Source organism: Corvus brachyrhynchos, unplaced genomic scaffold (assembly GCF_000691975.1).
Source record: "Corvus brachyrhynchos isolate BGI_N302 unplaced genomic scaffold, ASM69197v1 scaffold42, whole genome shotgun sequence".
Classification (NCBI taxonomy): Eukaryota; Metazoa; Chordata; class Aves; order Passeriformes; family Corvidae; genus Corvus; species Corvus brachyrhynchos.
This window is the reverse complement of record NW_008237242.1, coordinates 717,783-744,134: the sequence shown is the minus strand read 5'-3', so window position 1 is coordinate 744,134 and position 26,352 is coordinate 717,783. Positions and strand designations below refer to the sequence as shown.

At 38.2% G+C, this 26,352-nt stretch overlaps 2 protein-coding genes across 3 annotated transcripts in view; one reads left to right on the top strand and one right to left on the bottom strand.

The window, feature by feature from the left end:
- The first annotated feature begins 391 nt into the window (after positions 1–391).
- NADK2 (NAD kinase 2, mitochondrial) lies at positions 392–16,908 on the top strand. 2 transcript variants are annotated; one of them, XM_008630606.2, is made up of 11 exons: positions 392–482; positions 794–882; positions 2,387–2,468; positions 3,778–3,861; positions 6,111–6,247; positions 7,042–7,120; positions 9,337–9,432; positions 11,536–11,591; positions 11,675–11,728; positions 12,182–12,305; positions 14,120–16,908. In XM_008630606.2, exons 3-11 carry the CDS (start codon positions 2,398–2,400, stop codon positions 14,256–14,258), a joined length of 840 nt encoding a protein of 279 aa, XP_008628828.1. In that variant the 5' UTR covers positions 392–482; positions 794–882; positions 2,387–2,397; the 3' UTR covers positions 14,259–16,908. The 2 variants fall into 2 exon arrangements, with proteins under 2 accessions (XP_008628828.1, XP_017585713.1); XM_017730224.1 differs by having other exon boundaries at positions 9,289–9,432.
- Positions 16,909–17,438: 530 nt separating this feature from the next.
- SKP2 (S-phase kinase-associated protein 2, E3 ubiquitin protein ligase) overlaps positions 17,439–26,352 on the bottom strand; it is a 12,013-nt gene continuing 3,099 nt past the window's right edge. The window contains exons 4-9 of the mRNA XM_017730188.1: positions 26,341–26,349; positions 25,025–25,123; positions 23,427–23,554; positions 21,777–21,828; positions 20,519–20,626; positions 17,439–19,396 (exon numbers count right to left, since the gene is read on the bottom strand). Of these exons, the coding sequence (XP_017585677.1) occupies positions 19,186–19,396; positions 20,519–20,626; positions 21,777–21,828; positions 23,427–23,554; positions 25,025–25,123; positions 26,341–26,349 (607 nt within the window). The 3' untranslated portion in view covers positions 17,439–19,185. The remainder of the gene's footprint in view (positions 19,397–20,518; positions 20,627–21,776; positions 21,829–23,426; positions 23,555–25,024; positions 25,124–26,340; positions 26,350–26,352) is intronic.

Here is a 26,352-nt window from a genome sequence, read left to right as displayed (position 1 = left end):
CTGAGAGAAAAGACATACTTTTTTATAGCTTGTATTTGCACTGCTCAAGAGCACTTACTGTAGTGATGAATTGTTACAGTGGGGATACTGCAACACGTGTATCAGACAATGAGGCCCATGGAAAAGAATATATATATGGACTGATTCTGGATAGATGTTTCAGAGATGTTTTTTTCTCCAGCCACATGGCTGGGATCTGCCGAGGAACTGCTGCACTCACAGGACCCAAGGGTCCCTGCCCGTGCAGGGGAACACAAAACAACCCATGGGGAACGAGGCTGAGCAGGGGCAGGGAAACCCCGTGCCTCCCCCCAGGGCCCCTCTCCCAGGACCACATGGCAGGGGGAGAGACCCCAGCAATTAACTTCTACAAAAACCATTTGTGTTTTACAGCTTGCCTTGAAGGGATCTAACTATGCTGGTCTGCTGGAACGGCATCGCATTCACACAAAAAATGTGGAGCATGTTGTAGACAGCTTACGGTAAGAATGTATGGCTATTAAGGATTTCAGACACAGTGCAAATATCCATGGATTGTGTGAAACAAAAGGAAGCCTTGTTACCAGCACCAATAAAACAGGAGTACTGAAAAGAGAGTGATGCAGTTGACCAGTTGACTAATATGCTTTATTATCATCTTGAAAATAAATGAGAAAGTTGTACGGGATTTGTGTGTCAAGTGTTTGTAAGCCAAATAGGAGTGTCATTACTCCTTAGCTGCATGACAGCTTTTTGGAAGGCTGTGACAAAGAACAGTACAGGACAGAATTCAGACTTTTTCTGAACTTTACAGGAACGAGAGGATAGAAGTTCGTCTTGTTAAGCGTCGAGAATATAATGAAGAGACAGTTCGGTGGGCAGATGCTGTTATATCAGCAGGAGGTATGACTTTATTGGAGGAAAGTATTTGCTTCAGTATGTTTTCATAGATACGTTTCTCAAAAATAACTTTGCAGTTGTGAAGCAATTGGAAGTGTGCACGTTCTGAAAACAAATTGCTAATCTAATTGTCAGAAAATCTGACAAAATGCAGTGGTTGTGACCATCTTGTACTACCTCTAGTATCTAAAATTGAAGCCCATGGAAATGAGTCCCAGTACATGGCCACTAGAAAAGTTTGGCATGTGTGAAACAGTGTAAACTGTGGAATTTACTGTAGTTTTCAACTAAAGAGGATAAAATGCTTGATGTCGTGATTTTATGTAGCCCTAAAAAACTACTCGTTTTTTGGGATATGAGGTGTAGAGCAATGTACTACCTCACGGTCCCCTTGCTCAAACTGTCTTTCTTGCTTTCACACTTAATCCAGTGACTGGCGTATCAAGTTGGATGGTACAGGTAAAAGTCTGCAACTTCTGAGCATCTTGTGCCACTGATAAGTGTTTTTCAGATGAACAACAGAGCAACTAACCTGACTGTTTATTTTTAATATTGGATTGCAGCTGTTCATTCAGTGGGTTTTTTTGGGATATGCTGCAAATACAGCATTGTGTTGCTGGGCTCACTCATCTGTGGCAAATAGGCTTGACCACAGCTTTCTCTCTTCCCACTAGTCAAGTTTGCCCTTAGGTACTGGTCACTGTGAAGGATGGGTAGAAAGGCTTATGTATATATTTCTGAAGCATTCTAATACACTCTTGTAGATTTCAAAGAACTTCTCTAAAGTGCCAGTTTGTCTGTGGCAAAATTTTTTATGGTTGAGGGAAGCAGCTGGGAAGCGATACATGATCTGAGGTTTTCAGAGCTTATGTCTTTGTGCTTTTCAGAGCTTATATCTTTGTGCAAAGAGTGGATGAGGTTATAGTTGTCTTCTGTTTAACAGACAGGGAAAAATACCGATATCTGGAGAAGCCAGTACATTTAAAGATTTCTACTTCCAAGATTTCTACATACCTAAGACTTCTTTTCCAAGTATCCCTATTTGGGGCCAAATAAGACCTTTAAATTGCCTTCTAGGAGGGCAGCTGGGGTGAAGCTGAAGTCATTGTTTTTATGTGATTCACAGTAACATTTGGTTTTGTTTCCTGTCTCCTGTGGCTTTGTTTAGCAATACTTTCTAAATTTACTTTTGTTAAAGAATTTCTCTTACCTGCTGGTAAAAGTACAGAAATTTCCATAAATCTCTTTTAAAGCTTGCTTCTGCCACATTCAATTGCCTGGGCATGTATAGCTATCAGATAAGTTGTACTTCTTCCAGTTATGTTTGCCATCTTGAATTCAGTTGTCACTACTCCTATTTGAAAGGTGTCAGTAGTTTTGTCTCATTGTATTTTTGTCCAGCTTGCCTGATTTGTTGTTAATATAAAAGCACATAATGATAATGCTGGAGTATGTTCTGGTACTAGAATGTGAAGTGAAACTAACTTTTGGTCTGTCTTTTCTGTAGGTGATGGTACGATGTTGTTGGCAGCCAGTAAGGTCTTCGATAAATTTAAACCAGTCATTGGCATAAATACTGATCCTGAAAGGTAAAAACATACTTGGGAAAGCAAAGCTTTATTTAATATTAGGCACACTGTGCATCTGTTTCCATGGTACATGAGGCATACCTGTAGCGTTTGGCAGCATAAATGTCTGTTTTGGTGGGTTGTAGATACCAAGGCAACCTGTTGGTTTTTCAGAAAAGTTTCCACAACAAGTTATCCTGTCTCATCTGAGAGGACATTTAGTATTGGGTAAGCATAACTGTTACACTGCCATAACTGTTCTCACACCAGTGTAACAGCACTTGCAGCTAGCTAAGTTGAATTACTAACCAGAAATTTGAGGCTAGGGATGGCAGTATAGAACTTAGACAGGAAGCAGGACTTCATAAAAGCAGCTAAGTGTGGTGCCTGAACACACAGAAACATAATTTCTTTGTGAAGAGGGTGGATCCAGTAGAGCCTCAGATGAAGTTTGCTGTGGTTTCTTCGTGTAAACCATGTGATACCTCAGAAAACACAGTCTCCTGAGCCAATTGTTGGCACTTAGTTGTCCTATTATAAACTCTGCACAAGCTGCACCCACCTGCCCATATCAATCTTACAGCTCAGTGGATGCAGTGTGTTAGTACTGCCTGGTTGGTATAACCTTCAAATGGATGGCAGATGAAACTCCGAATTCACAAGGCTCTGCCTGCTGAGAAGTCTACATTTAGATTTCTGCTTTTGATACTGACAGTTTATTCCCAGTACATAAAGTGGTCGTCAAAAGGTTTAATTCCTTTCATACCTTACTTTTCTTCCAAAACTTTTCAAATGCTCTGAGTAGCTATTCTGTATTATCAAGCCTGACTAGCAGGGTTCAAATAACAAGTACCTTTAAATTGTCACATATTACTCAAGGAAGGGAGCAGTGTTTAGTCTTCTGGTTTTGACATGAGATTCTTTTCATCTTAGGCATGTTGCTTAGCTGTTTGTGTTGCTAACTTGTTTGTAAATGGAGGAAATTTTCTCACCTGCCAGGTTTATTAAGCTCAAATAGCTTTCCAAGAATGGTGACAGGAACTATATTAGTGTTTACGTATTCCTGCAGGATTACTAGCTGAACAGACAGTTTTTAGGGGAAGTGTGGGAGAAATATCCTGTCTCAGACCCACAGACTTCAGGAGCTGAAAGCAGTGTATGGTTGCTGATGTGCTACTGTGCAAGAATAGTACACATTCATAAAGGTCTCAAAAGTGTAGCATAGCTAGATGTAACACAAAGGGAGACCTACTTTGTTTTGTTTTGTTTTCCAAAGGTACCAAATCTGAACAGTAATACTGTCATTTTCATTGTCATTTTTTGCTACCAGATCAGAGGGTCACTTGTGCTTGCCTGTGAGATATACGCATTCATTTCCTGAAGCTCTACAGAAGCTTTATCGTGGTGAGTTCAGGTAGGATTCACTGATCTTTGGTTTTCAAAAACATAGAGGGATTGGAAAACACCTAATCATGTGCAATTCCTAAGGACCAGGTGCAGCTTAGTAAAATCTTAATGGCTCAGATTGTGAATTCTCTGTAGATGTTTAAAATGTTGAAAAATGAGTTTGTGGTCAAGAGTGAGATTGGAATACAAATGATAAAACTAGTTCCAGCAAAAAATCTTCTGGTATGACCTGCAGTAATAGATTTTCACTTCTGATTTAGTAAATTCACAAATAAGGAACTGCATCCTTGTAAGGAGTATATTGGTTTGCATATTTTTTAGGATTCAAAAACATACAATACATAAGAATAGAAGCTAGTGAAACACATTCAGTTAGGAAATGGTCAGTGTGTTGCTTGTGGGGTTTTGGTGATTGAGATAAAGTGGCTTAAATTTAGTTAACAGATTAGTGTAAGGCAGAACTTCTCTTCATGCTGAATATAGCTTGATGTTTTCAGTACCAGATATTCTTAAATAGAACAATCTTACTTGATTTAAAAAGAAGCAAGCTGAATTTTAAAGGACAGACTAGGGAAGAGTTTTTAATAACTACTTAAAAAGGGACATTGTTCTGTGTATATAATAACTTTCCGGAATACTTTTATGATGGCAAACCATCAAACAGAAATCAGTCACTCATGTGAAAGTATATAGCAATTGATTTTTGTTTATACTTCTAGCGTATTAAATTTGTAGCTTGAAATGTAGCTGTATTTGTGCCATAGGAAAGTTCTGAAATGAGATGAGTACAGTTGCCAGGATAAATAACTGAAGGAGTTTCAATATGTTGAAAAATATGTTGCTAAAAGAACAGGCACTTTCCACTCACGTACTCTAAGATTTAAAAAACAGAAACTTTTTAGTCTCCATCATTCTAAGTTGCTTAAATAAAGCTTTCAGTGTTTATGCAGATAAACTCCCTTGACATTTGGCAGTTTTGATGTTTTGCTGGAAACGAAATTGTATTTTTGTTGCTGGAACTCCTGTTATTGCTCATTATGGAGCTGAAACCTCACCAGAGTGAAACAGAAAGGATTTCCCTAATTGTTTTTCTGAAATAATAGAAACTTTATTCTTAAGCAAGGACACAAGCAGGTGTTTGATTTGACAGTTCTTAGTTTTGTTTGGCCCTAAGCAAACTTCGAAATAGGTGAGTAACTGAATCCTTGTCTGGAAGGGCTTCTGGTGTTTCTTTTCTTGGTGGTCAGTGGTGTAGTAGGTTCTCTGAATAGGGGTATAATAGAGGTACAGTCCCATTTTCTAATTTTGTAGGGAATGTGACATGTTCTAGCCATGAACACTGTAAGGAGGCTAGTATAGTGATACTCACTGCATGCTTTCTGCATGACTACCTAAAATCGTATTTGGAATTTAAGGGCAGATAGGTTGTGTAAATGAGGCTCTATAAAGATGACAATGAGGAAAAACTAGCAGTGTAGTCATATAAAGCATAAGTCTCATGTAATTTCAGGAAAAACTGGTTACTGTCACATGGATATCAACAGTATGAACAGGGAAAAGATGTGCTTGTAACACTCACTTGTGATTTGCTTTCTTAGTCAAAACTATTGCTATTTTGTTTTATGACATCTCTTAGGTTGTAAGAGGAAAAAGGAATTGATTAGGGAAAAGTAAAAAAATCTGAGTGTTGTAACATGGCTTTTATATCCTTCTCTTGCTTCAAATGAATTCCTCTTTAACACCCTAAATTCCTAGGCCAGGAGCATTTGTTAAAATGAGAGGATACTTGGGGCCTTATTTATAAACGGATGCATAGAGCTGCTTTTCTGGACAAATACAAACAAAAGATGTTAAAAGTATGGCACGTACTGCTGTATAAATTCTTGAGAGCTCTTTATTCTCAAAGCATTGCATCAGTCATTCATTCACAAGTTAGGGTCACATGCCTAAAAAGGAGAGTTGTTACATACAATTTTATAGACTACTTTTGGCCTGTGTCCTCTTATTTTGCACATTTTACACATGCAAGAAACATTAGGTAGCAAATTCGTAAGTGTGAAGAGTTGACTATTTAGTACAATTAACTTTTTAAATTTAGAAGTCATAGTGGAAACTCTAAAACTTGAAATATGACTTTGAATATATTTAGCTTCTGATCTTAAGACGTTCTGCTTTGAAAGTGGAGACTTTCAGATCCTATTTAATTTTGTAATTAATATTTCAGCTGCTCATATGGGCTTCTTTCTCCTCTCTTAGGTGGCAGTGGCGGCAAAGAATCCGACTGTATCTTGAAGGATCTGGAATTAACACAACCCCTGTGGATTTACATGAACAGCAGCTAAGCCAAGAGCAACACAGCAGGGCTCACATAAATGAAAGATTCCAGGATCAAAGTAGGTTAAAATCTGACAAGATTGGAATCACTTTGCGATGATAACTTGGAATAGAAGATAAAGATTTGTGAAAGTTTCAGTATTTGAAATACCTTCTGTCAAAGTACCTGATCTTAGTACTGTACTACTATCAAAGTACTGTAACTACTTGAGTATGTGTGTGTATGTGTGTACACATGCTAACTTTTAAGTTAGGTTAATTCAGAGTTGTAAAAGCTGGTCTTGGGCTACCAGCAAGCAAAGAAGACATTGGAAGTGAGAATCTGTCTGTAGGTAATTCTTGAACACTTTCACCTCTTTTCTTTATGGTGCGTTGAAGATGCATGGTTCTGTGCCTAACCTGTGTCCAGTACTGCATTTGCTCACTAAGAAGTCCTTGTCAACATGAACAGTTTGTTAATCCACTTTAACTACCTTGTGGTATGACGTCTAATTCTCTGAACTTCCTCAGAAATGTCTGTTAAGTCACTGCCGGTGAGTTTAACTTGGCTGGAAGAGTGACTGACAGAAGAGGAGACTTCATTCTGCCTGGCTGCCCATGACTTTTCAGGGAAAGCAGTGTCTGAACTTAAGTGTCATTGCTGACCTTGGTTTAAATGTTTATTGTCTCCAGTAAAGGACAGTGACTGATCACAGAGTAAAACAGTGAAAAAATAAGTTTGAAGAAAATGGAGCATGAGGTCTAGAAAACAAACCCAGGCAGCAGAATCTGTCCTCCAATAAATTGTGAGCATTTTTTTAAAATTTTGTATTTTTAATCCATGATTCAAAACTCTTATTTTCGATATCTGCAGGGTCTGATATTTCTGGTCCGCATCTTTTACCAGTGAGAGCACTCAATGAAGTCTTCATTGGGGAATCTCTTTCATCCAGGTGTGTTTTAATTGTTGTTTCAGCAAGGCACAATTGACTTAATTTCTTGTTATGACATTGCAATAGACAGTCAGTGATGAGATTTTACTGTCAAATTTCAGTTCTACTCTATAAATATTTAACACTGATTGTATTATTGCTGATTACAAAGTGTATTTTCAGAGATGTAAGTGCTGTAATGTTAATTTCTGGTTTTCTACTTCCTGTCTCATCATTCTTTCATTTTTCCTGTTTTCTTTCCCTTTTACTGATGATTTAAATAGTTCTTAAACTACCTCCTCTCCTGCATATCTTCTTAAGTATCTCTTCATAAGCTTTTAGCATGACCAAGTAGAAATAAGTTTTACCATGATTCCTTTTTCTGCCTTTCTGTCTTTAGAGGCAAAGGTATCAGCCTGCCTTTGGCAGAAACCTTGTTATTGATGGAAAATACATCTTTTCTTTTAAGAAATGAGTTTGTATCAAATCATGGTACTGCCTTATTCAGGATACATTTGACTGTCCTTTCTGTCCTGAAGATCAATGCATTTTTGGCAGCCAAACAATAAGAGGAACATGGGGAATATGACTGGGGCCGCAGTAAAAGTCATGGTCCTTTGTCAGGATTTCACCAAACTTTTACTGTATTTTATATCTCTTTTCACTTTATTGTTTATCTTAAAAAACATAAACAACAACAACAGAAAAGCCACTTTAGACTTTAACAGCTTGTGTTTGTACAGTGCCTGGGACACTGATTGCTGCTGGAAACAGTATAAATATTCTGTGAGTGCTTTATTTTTTGTCTGGACTTCAGCATGTGGCAAAAGGAATTAATCTCAAAGAGATAAAAATCCTGCTTTCTACTAAATCAGACCTAATTTTATCAATGTTTTAAAGAATTTCTTTAATGTGCAGTGACAGAGGAACACAAAGCTGTTTTCCAGTGCTATCTATGAGTGTCACAAGTACATTGTGCTCTTGGCTCCAGTGTATTTGAGAACCATTGAGGAACACAATACCTGTAGAAACAAACCTCTAGAAATTATTACGGCGTTAATAGGACCTTACACTTGAAGACTTAAATGTCATAGACGAATGTTCTGTCAGTGTCAAATACACAGGTTTGCTGTTTATTTAGACAAAATAATTTCAGGAGATTCTTCTAAGATCTTATTCTGCATGTCAGTGATGAAAAGAGGTAAATTGAAGAAAAAAACCCCAGAAAACCTGTTCTACCCAGCTTGCAAAAGTTACATTAAACTGACTCAAGCTGTGCACCTGTGTACTAATCTACTTCCAGTTCTCTAATCTCCCCATCTTCTCAAGAGTGATTACACAACATGCCCTAAGTTACTGAGAGTATAAACTGACACCAAACAGCCAAGAGCTGTGTTTCTAGTGGATCCAGACTGAAATAATAGCTCAGTAAGTTCTGTTCACTAAGAAAGGTGAAACTCAGTCACGCATAAAACAGTGAATGTGGTATTTCTGAGAGGGCATCTATTAATCTGAAGCCTGTATCACATTGTTTGAATTAGTCACTATGAATATCAACAAGTTTAGTTCATAAATATACTCTTGTATGTTCTTGTAGAGCTTGGAGAGGGAAACTTTGGTCTCTAGGCCTAACACTTGGAATCCCCTGATAGATGAACAGTAACGTGCAGGAGATGATTGTACATCAAGACCTAGTACATTTGAGTTTTAGGATTAATTTGCCCTGGAGAGAAATGTAAGCCTGCTGATTGTGTAAAGCTATTCATGAAGAATCACTGGATTTTTGATTGCTGAAGTGATCAAGAATTCAGGTTCAATCATGCTATTACTTACTGATGTTGAAATGTTTAGTGTTCCTTGACATAATTTAATGAGACCCAATCATAGCATAACCACAGTTTTTGTGCAACAGTTATGACAGGAAGGTAATTGTTTATAGTTTTATTTGTAAGTCTAACAAGCCCTGCAGATGAACCACAGAGCATAAATTAATATGAGAAGCGACTGCAGAAAAAGTGCCTTAAAATGCTGCAAATCATTTTAGTCCATTATAAAAACTGCTATAAAATAGTAAACCAGAAGTGGCTGTCAAATTGGAAACACTGTACAAAGCCTGTGAAACTGTGATCCAGATATGAAAGTCTAAATTGTTATGTGCCTGATAAGGCTGTGTGTTCTGTCTTATTCAGGGAGAACTTTAAGTCCTGCAAACCCAGTTTTAAATTCTCGCTTCATAGGGCCTCCTATTATGAAATATCAGTTGATGATGGTCCTTGGGAAAAACAGAAGAGTTCAGGGCTTAATGTGTGTACTGGAACAGGATCAAAAGCATGGTGAGTACATGTTGCTGCTTTGATATAAAATATAATTTCAGATAAGCTAGATGAGCCTATTTTGCTCATTCATTTTGTCCTTGCTGAGACTCTGTTGGATTATGGGTAAGTCAGTCAAATATTCTCACTGTCAGTATGGCTCAAGGCTGTTACAAGTATATGAGAAGAGCAGAGCACTCACTGCTTATGGGTATGGAGAGAAGCCTTGAAAGGGTGAGGAGCTGTTGCACTGAGACAGAAGTTTGCCTTAGGTGTAATTTCAGTGAAAGATGAATGCCACATGTGAAGATGAATGGTTGGGAATAATTGTGAGGGAAACAGATTCTGCTCTGACTTGCAGAGAGCATTCATAGTGATCTGTGAACTACTCTTGTTGGCTAAAATTAGAGTGCTTAGATGATATAGCTCAGTAAACTTATAAAATCTAAGCTCTAAGAAGAATGGGAAAACATGTACTTGGAAGCAGTGTTAAGTGTTCTCTGGCACATCTACTGCCAGTTCTCCTTTCAAGCCTCTTGTTTCTTTCATACTTAATTGACAGGGGACAATCTCTGCCAAAATACTCCCCTTAAACAAAGATGGCCATATCTACACAGAACTGTGCTAGCTTAATCAGAGGGATAAATTATATAAACTTCAGTTTAAATGTGCCACAGTACTGCATGTAAGTCTAATCAATTTAGTTTTGAGATGTGAGAGATGTGTTTGTGCTCGCAGTTAAAAGTTGTACAATAGGCACTGGGTTTATGTGGCAGGCTAAGATGAACTAAAACAGAAGCTTTTAATGAAATTCAAAAATGAGTAGTCATGCTGTAACCATGGTTACTGGGTTTTACTCTTCATTGTAATTCAGAATTTCGTATTCAGGCAGCATAGCTTAGTCCTGGAGCCTGCCAAGGTTGAAATTGGCAGAGTGCTAGGGAAACTTCCCTAGTGTTCAATACCTTGGGAAAGTACAGTCTTATTTCACTGCTGTTCTTACACATCTCATTTGCTTATACATGGTGCTGAGCAAACCCAGAACCAGGAACCAAACTCCAGGATTGCCTCTCTCCATTGTAGCAATCAGTATGAGTTGCTGGACTTCTCTAAACTGAGGCCAAGCCTCAGTGGAGTGATCTTCCTTAACCGGTTGTCTAGGCGCTCTCCTGGAACTTCAGACTTTCTGGGACTGAGAGACATTTAAATATGTCCAGGTACTTTCTGTAGCTGCCAAAACTTGGGTAAAAGGATATCTTGATAGCATCTGCTCAGGCTTGCAGGTAGGCAGTAAGTGTAAGAGACAGAGCCTTGGACAACCATGGTCAGCAGCTCTGTGGTCTGATAGGTGTGTAGAGGATCTGTATTGCAGTCTGAGGCATTTTACTGCCATGACAGTGCTGGACTGAGGATTTTGAGCTGTATTGAGACCTGGGCATCTGAGGTGTTCACCGTACTGCTGCATAGTGGCTGTGATTTAGCACCTACTCCCTTTTGAGCCTGGGCAGAGGTGGAAGACATTTTTTGGGGTTTTGACTTAGTCCAGACTGAGGCTATGTTAACTTGCTCATCCAAATGTGTCAAATGCAGAAGTGTCTGATCTGACTGCTCCTTTTCTATATACACCAGTTCTGTGATATTCAAGGCCACACCTTAGGGTATAAATACACACATAAAATATTTATAAAGAAGTGTTGGGTTCATAAATGAGAGCTAACAGAAAATTAATTAGCAGGGGTTGGATAGACCTTTGGATAAGAACACAATCTCTAGAACTGTCATGCTTCAGTTTTTTAATGCAGGCTTTATTCAGCCGTTACTGGGGTTTTAAGGCAGGAAGGTTATTGATAAGGAGACTACATCCCATGCTCTTCTTTCCTGAAGACTTGACTTAATGGGTTTTTAAGGTTTACAAGGTCACAGGTAGATGCCAAATCAAGAGTTGATTTAAGACTTGTTTTTTAAAATAAACTGGTATCAGCTCACACTTAATACCATTCTTTTTCCTCCCCAGATGTTGAATTTAGTTTTTCATCAGTGTGCAAGATTTTCTGTTTTGTTTTTGCTCGGCTTTTCTCATAAGTTGTACTGCTTAGTAAACAAGACTTCTACTTCTCTGTCTAGGTCCTATAATATTAACAAGGTTGCACATCAAGCTATTGAAGAGATCCTTAAGATGGGTGAGTGAACAACGTGGCATTAGTAGCCAAGTTTATATAAAGATACATCTATCTAATCGGGGCTCTTTCTCTTGGCTCAACAGCAAAAAAGCATGGAAGTTTGAATATGCCATTGAACATGGAACTGGTACACAAAGGTTAGTGAAGAAGGCAAGATTTCTTTTAAACTATCTTTGGCCAGTTCATTTTGTTTGTATTCTGTACTACTCAGCTTTCAGTATTTTAGCACTCTTGCAGTAACAGTCTTTCTTGCAGACATTAATTAGGCACAGTTAGCAAGAAATGCTTTACTTGATATGAAAGCACTTATTTAGACTTCTGTATATCCTCTTCAGGAGAATTTCAGTTCTCCTAAGATTTGAAACAGTTAATATTTAATCACCTGAAGAGAACTTTTGAGTGTTCATCATTCAGTAGAACTGAAAGCCTTCTTCTCTAAAAGTAATTTTTTTGCATGTGAAGGCTGTTAAACATCTGTCATGACTTCATGTTCCTTCTTGGTGGAGAAGCCACTCTTCCATGGAGGAATGTGTTTCTGAGAGTAACTAATTTTCTCTGGAAAAGCTAATGGCTGATTCCTCTACTTACAGTAACAAATGATTACAATGAGTCTCTGCTCTACAGTCCAGAGGAACCAAAGATGCTTTTCAGTGTTCGAGAGCCTATTGTAAACAGAGTTTTCTCAAGTAGCCGTCAGCGTGGCTTCTCTTCAAAGTAAGTGTTGGCCGCAATAGTGAAGAGTTACTTCATTCTGTGTATCTGTCAAAGTATGGGCAGGACTTTCCCTTGAAGTGTTTCAACATCCAGTTAGTTCTTTGAGTGACTTGAGTATTGTTCTCATAACAGCAGGAAGAAAATGTTTCCTAGTTGTGTTATGGCTTTTTAATGTTTGATCCCTGCACAATCTCACAGAATAAAAGAATCTCACTGTGCCCAGTTCTGGATATATGCCATTCCCCTCAGTATGAGACACAGACATTGACAAACTGGAGTGAATTCAGGGAAGGGCCACTGGGGGAATGAGGGGGCCAGAACACGTGGTTTGTAAAGGAAAGACTCAAACAGTGCTTTTGTTCATCCTGGAGGAGACAAGACTAAGGGGGAATTCAGTTGCTGCCTTCAGCTACCAAAGGATGGTTACAGAGGAGACTTAAGTTAAACTCCTTTCCGAGCAGAGTATAAGAAAACACCCATGATATTATGGGATGTAGGATTCTGATTAAAAAAAAGAAGAAATTTTCACAGTGAGAATAGCCAGGCAGTCAACCAGGTTGCCAGGTTGTCTCTATAGACTGTCTTATCACTGTTCTTGGAGAGACTCAAAACTTGCCTGGGCAAGGCCTTAAGCAAGCTAACCCGTCTTTGAAGTAAGGTCTGCTTTGAGCAGAAGGTTAGACTAAATGCATTTCCAAATGGAATTATTTGGTAATTCATCATTTTAACTTAGGGCACTTGTGCCAGTGGAGATTTAGATTGAATATTAAGAAAATTTTCGTCATGGAAAGGGTTGTAAAGCAGTGGAACAGGCTGCCTGTGGAAGTGGTGGAATCATCATTCCTGAAGGTATTTAAAATACTTGTAAGGCATGGCACTTAGGGATATAGTTTAGTGGTGGGCTTGGTAGTGCTTGTTTAATAGTTGAGCTCAATGATATTGCGTATCCTTCCCAATCTAAACGAATCTATGATGTATGGAGCTTGCCACAATTAAGTATAAACACATACAGCCATTAGTTATATGATCAGAATAACTGAACATGCAAACAATAACATAGAAACTATTGAAAGCAATACAGTATTTCAGTTTTATTTAAATGTGAATTCAACCTTTTGTATCAAAACAAATGTTTAAAGGAGCTCTGAGCCAAATTCTTTATTCTGTCTTGTCCAGCTCTAAAAGAGATGCCTTAAATTTTATAAGCTTAGATTTAAACTTCTTAGCTTAAATATGATATAGTCAGACTCTTAATATTGCAGTAATATGCTGCAGTTCTTGAAGTTTCCTGGCAAGCATCCTGACCTTCAGCTTTGTGTTTGTTAATGCTTTCCCTTCTCTCTGATGATTAATGTAACAAAATAGACTATATTAATGTCCAAATTATTTGAATCTCAAGCATTGCTACTTGAAAATGTATATTTCACATAACATGAAGACCACTTATTAGAATCTTAAATTAATTGTCAGCTTTTCTGTGGAGATGAAGTAAATCACAGTTAAATGAGATCATCAGTAGCTTTCATTAAAACTTGCATCTAAGCTTCAACACCAAGTATTATATTATAGGCTGTTCTCAGACTCTGGGAGCAGTAGGCTCCATTGAGTACATCCTTCAGTCCTCTCTGGACTCTTTGCTTAGTCCATACAAAGCACTGAGGGTTCGAGTATTTAGTACAATGTTAAATGGTGGTTAAGCATTTACTGGCCCAAGCAAAAGAAAGTCCCAGAACCAGTTTTATTGTTAAGTGCTTGTGTGAAATGCCTGAAGTTTTAAGCTGTCTTGTGATAACTTACTTGTTGGGCTTCTGCAGGGTCTGTGTCCGTTCCCGTTGCTGGGATGCTTGTATGGTTGTAGATGGAGGAACATCTTTTGAATTCAATGATGGGGCAATAGCTTCGATACTGATTGACACAGAGGATTCACTGTGCACTGTTCTGCTGGAAGAATGAAGGACCCTGATGTCTTTTGCTGTAACATTTATGGATCCATAGAGGGAAACCATGGGGATATCACAATGCTGCATTATATTGGAAGCTGGCCTTTTTGGATGCAAGAGCATTTGGAGGAGGCTTGAAATGCTTTTCATTCCTTTGGGTTGGGGAAACATTAGCCTGATATTTAAGCTCTTTTTGCATCTAGTGTAAAACATGTCTGAAGTGTTACCTCTAACTTCAGTGAAAATTGACATTTTAACCTGTAAGGCAAACATGAAAGCTTTGTAAACACAGGTGAATGGGTTCAAGTATTAAGTCAGTAGCATTAAATATTCAGATGTACAGTTTTTTTAGTAACAGTCTGGGACTGATGAAACTAAATACTTCGTACATACACTTTTGTAGAAAAGTTGACTGTCAATCTAGCAATTTGATGCAAGGATATATAGATTTTGGTAAACCATGATGTTGATGTAAAAGAAATGATAATACAAACCTTTTGTATGCTTTTCAAAAATTGTACAACTTTGTAGTTTCATACAACTTGTGGCAATTTTTTTTGTTCTTCCAATATTTTTTTCTACTTTGTAGACTTACATCAAGAGTAAAAGTCTGGTTTAATACATCTTGAATGACGTAGCTTTTACTTTTTGTTTGGCTAGATAGGGACTTGAAACCCAAAGGGTTTTTTGAGCCCTTCATCAGGAATATACAAATTATAGAAATCATGTTGGAGTAAGATAAATTCCTTCACTGAATGGATTAGCTGGCAAGGAGATTATCAGTGACACTAGTATATGAAAGTGGCTATCATTAAGAAATATATTTGGCCTTATTAAGTTGAATGGTTTGGAATTTAGGGTTCTGAATTTCTTATAATTAAAGAAGAATGAGATACACTGGGTATTAGGAGTTGGACCACAAGCTAATACCTACGTCTTCCAGTTTTCCCAGCATGGTTTTTTTTTTACCTTCTCCAGAAAACTTAAATTTCCAGTCCTATGCTGAATTCTACTGGTATGTAAATGACAACAAATTAATTTCACTTATCTCTGCTCATATTAGGTAATCAAGTTGATACAGAAAAAAAAAAAGCTCTGATTAAAGAAAAGCAAGTCACCTTTTAAATGTTTTAGAGAAACTGTGAACTGTGACTGCCTTTTGAAGTCTGTGCTGATAATTGCAGAGATAAGGAAGCAGAATTTGACAACACAAATATTCCTACAGCAGGAACTCTTCTGCTACGTGACTTGAAAATAGTATGTTTTGTTTACTACAGATTGGTTTCCAAGAGTGAGTTTTCTTCAAATGACTTTTGAACGAAGAGACTTCTGTAACAGATGTCCTCAGGTCTAATGGAAATGTTCTCCCATGTGGCCAATCAGTTTATTTATTGCCATTTGCAGAATGTAAACTGCTTTTTATTGGTGGAGGAAATGGACAAAGGGTTTTTTCCTTCTAGACTTAGAGTTAATAGAACTCAAAACATAATTTAGAGCCTATTGATTTGACCAGACCATTCAGTTTTATGAAAATATGAAATTGATGGAGATTTCTGAGTAATCTATCACTGTGTACATTTCACCTTCTAAGTGTGCTGCAGAGTTATTTACACTGTCTGGTTATCGTGACTGCAGACCCAGAGGGGAAAATCAAAGTAGCCAAGTAAGCTTTCAAAAGTTGGTAAGCTCAGGAACTACCAGAATAAAGCCCTTATTGTCTAAAATAACTTGCAAAGCTTGTCTAACGGTAAAGACACAAAAGCCTAATCTTTATAAAAGTTGTGTGCACACAGACTAGGGTGTTCTAGTTATTCTCAATCCATCTGTTACCAGTTAAGGATTGTTTATTATGTGCCTGTGTCAAGTACATAGTCAATATGCTGTTAGGATTCAAAAAAACCCCAACCCCACCAATGCCATTAACACTAATTTATTACTTCCTAGGACTCCACCACTCTTTGATCAGATTTAGGTATTGAACACCTGCACAGCAAATCTATGGCAGAAATCTTATCCCCTGCTTATTTAAACATTTGTGTGCTGAAATGTTTTAATGGAGACTGATTAGTCTGATCAGTAAGCATACCTCTAAAATATGCCTGTCATTCCTTATTATGAATGTCAAGACTAAAAGGCAATGTTTTCAGACCCAAAGTATGTTCGATATTAGGACTTAATAAATTTTCACAGTCAGATTCCTAACTTAGCAAAATGGAAGCCTGACCTACTCATGAGTGGCCTCTACTGGTTTTGTCTCTATTTAATTCCAGTTCTGTCAAAGCATTTACTGGTGAACACTTAAATTGATTAGGATGATTCAGAAATCTATAATTAATAGTAAGCCGCTACCTTTTTTTATTAAAGAGCTGTAGGACCCTTTTTAAGGATCCTTTATTACAAAGTGTTGCAGTACAGACAACTTACTTGGTAGACAGTATTCCAGGACAGGACTGAGTATTGGTTTAACACTGATTTAATCTGCATAGACTGGCAGTGATCTTTGCACCCGTTCTACCTGCTGAGTCAAGTCCATGGTATTTTCATCTAGTGCCAGTCTACACTGTGCTCTGCTAGACTAGACCTGTTATTCTTTGCTGCTTTTTTTTTCCAAGTGGTGTTTATACATTATGTAATAAAAATTAAAAGGTTAATTGATAAATGAAGCTGTCCTGTGCCTTATTTCAATCTTCAAAAGTGTTTCATGTGCTCAGTTTCTTCTCACTTACTGTTTCAGGTTGTTTTAATGGTTTGGAAGCCTTCATGCATTTACATGTAGTACAGAGACTTACCAGTGTAGCAGGTTTTGTTATGGATTGCTTAGGGCTACAAAAAAGTTATTCCCCTTGGGAAAAGGTCAGTTGTGCACACCTTATCCAGAAGACTTTCATTTTATGTCTACTACAGCTGCCATCATAACCAGACAGGCAACAGTAATGTTGATCCCCTTCCAACACTGGACTTGGTATGTAAAACTATTCCTTCTAGCCAAAGGCCTAATACTGTTCCTGTTCTGCACAGGGTTTTAAAGCATAGTCTAATAAATGCTGAAAGTATTCATGATAACACCCTGTCCTCTAAACCACCATTGCTGACACACTGCTAGGAGAAATTTCTCTTTTTAACCCATGACCCAAAGCTGGTGGCAAATCAGGGAAAGCATTCTCCCAGCCATCAGTCATTTTGTACAATCTAGCACTTTCTTAGATCTTTATTAAATGCAAGAGAAGCTGCATGGAGTTACATTGTGCATAGGGAGAAGAAGAATTTACAGTAATGCTATGCTCCAAAGATTTACTTTTTTTTCTTGAAGTAATTTAAAGCGTAATTCTAAGGCAGCAAACTGAGGCAATAGAATATCCCGTGTCCTCCAACCTCCCCTCACTCCTCCAGCTTTCACAAGGTATGCTGCCCATTAACTCCTTTATAAGAGATAGAAGCCCATTATAAACTCCTTACACTGTTAAATTTAATAAGAACAAACCAACTTAGATTACAAGATAATGCTTTATTTACTATACTCTAGAAAGTCAAGTTAAATATCAAATTCTAGTACTCATACAATCTTTCCACAGTAATTAATCTGTTCTGCACCAGGTATTCATTCCTGAATGCTTTTTCTCAAGACTGCAATGGGAAAAGCTATGTCCATGCAAAGCCCTACAGTAATATGTCAGCTACTCTTAGAAACATCCATGAATAAATTCAGCTGCTTGCTTACTGCATTCATGGGAAAAACAGCACTATGTTTATGCCCTACACAGGGTCCAAGTTTTGCCCTATAAATTATCAGCTAAAACACCTGCTGGAACGTTCTAGGCTTATGCATGAGGACCCTGATAACAGATGCAGATAAAAGTTTCATTTAAAGTCATTACCTGTCCCTATCCTTTATTTGGTTTTCTTTTTTCTTTCTGGACAGTTACTCAGCTTCTCCTGGGACTTTTAAAAAAAAAAATCAACACTAGACAATAGTGGTTAGTGATACAAATACAAGAACTGAAGTGCTACTACATACAAACTATTATAAAAGACAAACTTAAGTCTCTTGATAGCACCAAAGCATCTCTTCCTTTTAGCATTCTTACACTGCAGTCCCAGGTTCTCATTTTTGGTCATATCTAGAACCCTTTGAGCCCTCCTCCTGCAAGACTTCTACCAATTTATCAGTTGCAGTTGAAAGATCTTATTCTTTACAGAAAGTTTTAACTATGATTAGGCTCATAGAAGCTACATTAAGGTTCTGTAATATGTAATCAGAAAACCTAGGACCACAACATGAAATAATGGATAACCAACATCTATTTTTACAGATGCTAATTCTGAATGGGCTTTTCAGACTATTTGGCCAAAAAAAAAAGGCTACTGAAGACAAACATTTCCTTTATGGCCTCCTAAAAAAAACTTCACTGTAGCTCCTTTATGCTGCTTAACTGGTATGGTATTGAGCTGTCTCTTAGCTGCTTCTGTGTAGATATCCCCAATTTACTGTTTTCAAGTTTAATTCATTCATCCTACTGTACCTTTTTCTCAGTTACGTAGTTGAATAGATTTAATATCTAAGTATTCATTTTGAATTCTGCAAATTCCTTAATAAACCTTATAAAGATACCTAGCACCTCTGCAAGCTGTTCCAGAAATTGCAGACAGTTGCTAGAGGCTGACATTACTTAATTATGTTGATTTGTTTCATAGTATTTTTTTTTCAAAGATCCCCTGTAAAAAAGAAAGACTGAAAGAAATATTCTGTAATTGCTCACAGATTATCAGATTTCTTAAAGGCTTTAAGTACAAAAAACTAATATAAAATATTATGAAACAACATTAAGGAGTGAGACCAAGTTAGACAGTAACAGTACTATGATAAAAGGTGCTCCAGCACTTTTTTTCCTAAGGAGCTTCAACGCAGAGTGTGTCCATGGCACCCGGTGCATTGTACGTGATCACAAACTAGGATTCCTCAGCGTCAATCTGCATTTGATGCCCCAAATCTCATGGCTCTTTTTAGTGCCAACAGTTGGCCTTGCAATGCTGGTGAAGTGTGAACCATTGATCTTCATGTCAGGCAGTGCTTCCTCAAGGAGCTGCAGGGAGCTATCAGTCACTATTCCAAATACCTGAAGAGTCTTCAGTGTTCGAATTTCACCAAGCTCTCTGGGAAAAGAAAAATATGAAATTAATCATGAAACAGAAAAAACTTTTTTTTTTTTCCCCGCCTGTACCCAAGCTAGGTAACTCCATTTCAGTAATTTTTTAGAAGAGGGTAAACTACCTAAGCATGTATTTAATTGAAACAAGTATGCTGTACTGATACTTCAGGAAACTGGCTGAATAAATTACTTCTTTGCTAATCTCTCTCACAGACTGAAAACAAACTGATCCTTTCCCTTTCATATCCCTGGACTTAAAAACCTAGAACAAGTGGAAGAAATTGCCCAGATGAAGTGCCAGGATGTGTCTCAGAGGACACAAGCCCTTGAGTACTATCAGTCAGTCTCCAATTTGTAGCAATATTTTGGTGAGTAGCCAGACCCAGCTTCTTGATTGTTTTACATTTTCCCAGTCATCATCTGAACTTTGTACCTTATAAGCAAGTACTGGACAAAATCTAAAGGCTGAGGCACATGCTGCTACAGAGAAGGTTCTTCAGATCCTCATCTTCAATACTCCTGTTCCTCTCACAACCTTTCTTCTTATTGTTGACCATTTCCTTTGGGTTGACATCCTTCCTGAAACTATTAGGACTGAAAGCTTCTATACTAGTAAAAGGCAGAATGGCCTCATGAACAAGTCACTCTAAGCCATGTTTCAGTCACAATCAATAACTGATAAAGGTGCATACAAAAGCAAACATACACAGCTTACTAGGCCAGCCAGTATTGTCAACTCTGCCAACTTTTCCAATCCTTGCTGCACACTCAGAAGTCTGGTACTGATATTGATACTGGTCACTGGCAGGACTGCAACCTCCCGTTCCAGCAATGAGTACCACTGGTATAATGCCACTAACAGGAGACACCAGGCATGCATGGAGCAGCCAGTTCCATGAGTACAGACTGACACCACTGAAAGATTATCTCAGCTTTGATTCCAGTCTGGATTCTCAAAAGGTACAGGTTCTAGCAGTCAGGTTATTTTATCTTGGTTTTATTCCCAATTCCTCATACCAGTAAGTTTTGTGAAACAGTTTGCAATTCTAAACCTAAAATAAAGCAAATTTAAATTAACTTACCCTCTGCATGAACAGCAAAACAAAGCTATTTAGAGGTTACTTACACTAAGGCAGCAGGTGATATCTGGTAACATCGGCTAAGGCACAGATGTTGTAGGAACATGAGTTGTTTAAAATACTGAAAGCACTCAGGCTTTAACATCATGCTGTCACTGTTGAGAGAACACATTAAATTAAGGTTTAAGTATAAAGCAGCAGTAAATCTGGTATTTCCAAAATTCAGGCAGAGAAATTTATTAAACATCTACTTTTTCTGCCACTGAAGTATGTTTTTGCTGAATATGGAAGCAACTCATCTCTAGTAAGTATGTATTGTTGGGGGAGGAATTTTGATTTTCACTGAAGGGCAAGTGAAGCAGAAGTTTCTCTTCACAGAGATACTCTGCAGCAGAACTTATGCCATGAATAGGCAAGTTCTTCACACAGATTTCAAATTACTGTGATGCCATGATGATTTTTTTTTGCCTTTTCCTTTTACATACCTTTCATGTATTCTCAGTGTCCTTAGCACACATACTTGCAATCTTTAAGCCTGATATCTTAGCATAGTCCTGGAATTCTGCTAGGCCAGAACACCACACATCCTGAAGGCCTCACAGCTGGAGGCCAGAAAGCCTTGTGCTATCTTGAAAAGCCAAGGCCCTCTCTAGAACGTATTCTGTAAACTAAGATTAGGCCCATCTGGGGGGGAATACTTTCGAATAGGGAGATGTCACACCATTCATTTAAGCCTCTCATTGGGGAATCTTTGTCAGATATGCTAATTTGCAAGGTCTATAAAATTGTATATGCAATATATGGGGTGTGTGCATTTTGGTGTGTTCCACCTTGACAAACTGTTGCACATAAAGATCCCTATTAAATACCAAAGTAAAAACCCTTTTATCCCTTTACCATGTCTGACTTAATTCTAGGACTAGGGATAAGGCATCAACTGTAACTGACTAGGTCAAAACCAAAATACACCTTTTTTTACAGTTACATGGCCAAGCAACAAATTTGTATCAGAGATGACTTAAACCCTCTCTAGGGTGCTAGGCTAAACAACTCTAGGCATCCTTCCATTCTACCTATCAACTACTATCTCTTGTTAGTTAACAAATCCTTTAAGTATTTATGCTGGGGTAACAAAGACATCTTCAGGTTACTTACCTTCTCCAGATTAGGTCATGCCAAATAGCAAACCTTTTGTAGGTTTAGTTTGAGTGGTACTTCCTGGATGTGCAGTACTACACAACCTTGCCTCAATGCTAATCCCTTGAACCATAAGGATTTAAGGACTGGCTGCACAGGTCTTCTTACCTGAGATCTAAATGGACAAGCAAAGGACACCTCTCCACCAGTGTTTTCACATCTGAAAAGAGGTCACACAGAGACAGTCCCTCTTTCAGTAACAAGATGAACATGTTTTACACAGCCTACTCACTTTCCACACATGTTCATTTCTATCTTCTCTATTGAAACTCCACAACTAAATCACAATTTTTAAACTAAAAGATACATGCTTAAGACTTAACAGCATATGATTATGCCTATCAAGATACCTTACATGGGCTTCTTTTAACCCTCAGCAATACAGAAACATTTAGTTCAGCAAATTGTCCCTAGAAGTCAGCTACACCAACCATCAACTTAGCAAGAGATTAATTCAAATGGTATTTCTGTGAAATCTACTGAAACATAGTAATGGTGAGCTGCTGCCTGAAATACTTACGTGTAGTGAAAAAGTAACAAAAACTTTCCATACATCAAACACCCTTTCACAGCACCAAATCCTTTAGGCATCTCCATTTTTACCCCCAAAAAGTTCTTTCCTCATGACAAAACATTATGGTTTTCCTGATTTAAACTAGATTTTTTGAGACTTTCTTTTCATTTTCTGCAAGTAGCGCTGAATCATCTGTGGTTCAGGTATCACCTAAAAGCCATTGCAAGGTGCTCAACAACATGCAAGAGAATTTTGCTATTTCAGAATTCATGTGCAGAAATTAAACAAAACAATACCTTAATTATGATCACTAATTCAAGTCTTTTGCCTGATAAATTCCACTAAAACAGAGTAAAGTCACTCAGAGAAAGTGTCTGACAAACAGAAGAGGTCAGCACATGGTATCTAACGGCCCAATTAGAGGCCCCAAGGTTCAAATTCCTGATGTGGATAAGATTATGTAGCATATTTGTTTATCGGTTTGGGGCTGAGATAAGAAGATTTACCTATTTCCCAACAAAGGGAATGCGTGAAGGGGTCTGTGTGATGCTAAACAGAAATGAGAGGTCACCCCCTGTATGTCATCCAATGTCCTACTGTCATATTTCACTCATTGCGAAAATTAAATTCTCTTTACCACAAAAGGACTTTCACCCTTTAGCTATGCACTTGTTCGTTTTGATGTACCCTCCCCCAAATCTAGATTTATCTGCCTTTTCTATTACCCTCCAACTTAACACAACTTTTCTTCCCAGACCTATTAGCAAGTAAATGGTTAAACGTTGATTACTGAGATTATGTGCCTTCCAAATTAACTGGTATATGGATGTCAGTCAAACTCAAGCAGTTACTACAACTGTTCTCCTTCAGAAGATGCTTTCAGCAGCCACAACAGCAGAAGCTTTAAGAAAGCCTTCCAGATACTGTTCCTGGAACTAAATCATAGCACACAAAGTCCTGCTTCCAGGACTTACTTCAGAATTAAGTCTGTTCCTTTCAGCTGAAGAAGAAATGAGCTTTCACTTGACTGTTCTTAAATTCAGAAGAAAAATCATCTCACCCTTCATGACTGAGACAGAAATATGAGTAAGAGTCTCTGACAGCAAGAACTTCAAGCTATACAGAGCACAAAAAGTCACTGTTAGTACATGATTCTTCTATACAGTGAATGCCAACCAGAAGAAACTGTAAAGCCTGATGCTTTATCCCATACTGGGATAAAGGTTTGTCACACTGCTGTTTACCTGCTATTTGTAGATTCTCTCTGTATCCACTTAAATTTAACTGGGTGACTTTCGAAGTAACATGACTGACTGCTGCTTTCACATGAGTAGCTGTGAATTCACACCAGGACAAGTTCAGCTCCTCCAGCCTACAGACAAATGAACAGAGTTGTTAACAAGAATGGCTGAAATGCAGTTCATGTTCTGGTATTTTCTACTACAGTTTGTACTTTTAAAGCAAATACTCGTATCATGCCTACTGCCAACTTCCTGTATTCGTGACTGGAAATCCTAGTATGACAATAATTAAGCACTAATGAACGATCCAGGAGAATCTGTCTTTTAAGATTTTTAAGATCCAAACAGAGAAAATCCTTATCCAACAGGACAGCGCTGATTTTAGACCCTGATTAGGGAAAGGGGTTAAACTGACTTCCCAAAGCCACTTTCAACTGGAGGGATTCGGTAATATCTTAGGAAGTGAAGGTTCTCTCCAGGAACTGCAACAAGGAGACACTGTCTTTTCATCGGGTTTGTGACCTGAATCTGTTACAACTGAACAGATGGTCACATTGAGAGGAAAAACCACCACCCATTATTAGCATTGGTCAGATGACCAATTAATCCTAATTAGCATAAAATAATTCACCGTTTTATATAAACACTGGTCATGCTGTGAGCTTAACTCTCTTTACGTGCTTGATTACCTATAGCCTGTCACCATGGGGCTGGGACAAAGTATTGTTCTGTGTGCAGGTGTTGTAGCTGTAACCAAGGGACAAAAACACAGTGAACGCACAACCAGAGCATTTAGCACTCTCTACATAAAATGAAAAAACAGTTAAATTGCCACTAGCATTCCTGGGATCAGGTTTGCCATCTGCTATTCACTGTGCACTGCACAGACTGCCATCCTCTAAAGAGCTCATGATCTGAGTAATCAGACCAAGCAACAGAAAGATTAAGGCTCTGGCTGCCCACTAATTCGCAATTTGATTAAAAAACATGCTTTTGCAGAAGGAAAGATTACATATGTAGTCCTGCAGGTCACAGGAAGTCAGCAGAAAGATTGGGATATAAATCCCAAACTCAGTGGGGCCCAGTTCAATGATGTGCTGCCAGCAGATGGTTTAATCACTGGAGCTGTGAATCTGAACACAGCCTTTCATAAACTAGAAGGTTACGGAAGGATTATTCTATCATGGAAAGGCACAGTGTTCTCTGCCACTCATGCCGTACTCTGATTGCAAAGGGAGGTCTGGAACTTCACTTTCCAGTTTCAAAACACACACTTCATCTTTGTGAGAATCACATACTGTTTTCATAAAGAAAATCAAATTTACATTATATCAAAGGAACATAAATGGTGTTTACCCACCCAAAAAGATGATTCGCAAAACTCATGAAAAACTACAGAAGTACATCTTTGCTATTAAATGAAAAAATTGCTTGATGGAAAGAAATTACCTGACTGTTTAGGTAATAATCAACTGTTAGGCATTTAGGAACAGAAACAAGCACATTGAAAAAGAGTATTACATAAAAGTATAACTGGGATGCCTAAGGGAAAAAAAATAAATCCTTTTTTCAGGAATAGCAAAAAACTGGTTTTGTCTTACATAGAACAGCTGCTCAACATCAGCTCCAAGGTTTCTGCAGAAAACCCTGAGCACCCACAGAGATTTAGTCGTATCAAATTGGGATTCCTAGCAATGCTCCTGTAGAGAGAAAAAAAAGAAAAATCTCACAAAATTTAAATGTTGTAACATTGCTTACTTTGCTAGGATGTGACTATTTTTAAGACCTAATTTCCTGTGCAGGGACTTGTTCATTAAACATGAAGTACTGCATCTTTAATCAATTGACCAACCTGAGTCACTAAGGGTCTCAACTCTACTTGCTGCATCAGGGCAAAACCTTGAAAGGGATACCTGTCCATTTACTTGACATTGCTGACAAGTCTGCCTATTTATAAACTACTAAGTTTACAAGGAAATGGTTTCTTTTCACCTTTTCGTGTTGTATGCCAATAAATATACACCACAGCTTATCAGAGATGACTACACCTTTAACAAAGACAAAGCAACCATCCCATTTCTGGTATCACCCCTCTGCAAGACAGCTTATTCCAGAACAAAATACATGTCCAAATAGCATCTCTGAATGCATTTGTCTGCAAGACTAGAGCACACATGCAGTTAGCAAAACCTGGAAGAACCTTTACACTCAGTATCTACATTTGTTCAGAAGGCAATAAAATTCCATCATTAGTGCCTGATTAGTACCCAATTTTCAGACAGTTTTTACCCAGTATCAAAAGCCAAGCCATACTGATTTATTTGTGTTCTGGTTCCCCCCTCCCTGGAGTGAGGAAAGCATCAGAAAGCAGAACAGACAGAATCTCTGCCACCTGACCTATGGCCACTAGCACCTCCACAGTCACCGGGTGTGACTGAACAGGAGGTTGACTGCACACCCATTAGTGTCTTTGCAATCCAACCAAGAAACACCTTGTCTGCTTGACAGAATCTGTAATATTCCAGGACTTCAGAGTGAAATTCAACAAAAAAGTGAGCAATAGTGCAGAAGCACAATGAGCATCTGGTGGAAGAGCCACTGAGAGCCCTTGGAATGGAAAAGAACCTGCACACCAAACACAGCGCTCTCTTGGGAGCACAAAAATGGAAAAACAAAAGTAGCTCTGCTGTACATCTTACATAGACACATAAACCCTAGAGAGACGAGCAGTTTCTCCAACCTCCTGTTACTCTGGGGAATTGGCAGGGAGAAAAGAAGGAAAAAAAAAAAAGGCACCTGGCCATTTCAAGAGACTCCCACAATGAACAACTTTCCACTGCATTCTTTCATCAGCCTGCACAAAATGATGGCACCAAACAGAAGGTATTTACTGAATATTCCGACACATGTCACTCACTTGATGATGCTG

Bases quoted from the DNA above. Each gene is read 5' to 3' on its own strand.
- NADK2 (XM_017730224.1), top strand. From the start codon at position 2,398: ATGTTGTTGGCAGCCAGTAAGGTCTTCGATAAATTTAAACCAGTCATT. The intron at 3,862-6,110 runs GTAGGATTCACT...CTCCTCTCTTAG, and splicing joins CTTTATCGTGGTGAGTTCAG to GTGGCAGTGGCGGCAAAGAA. The intron at 11,592-11,674 runs GTGAGTGAACAA...TTGGCTCAACAG, and splicing joins TGAAGAGATCCTTAAGATGG to CAAAAAAGCATGGAAGTTTG.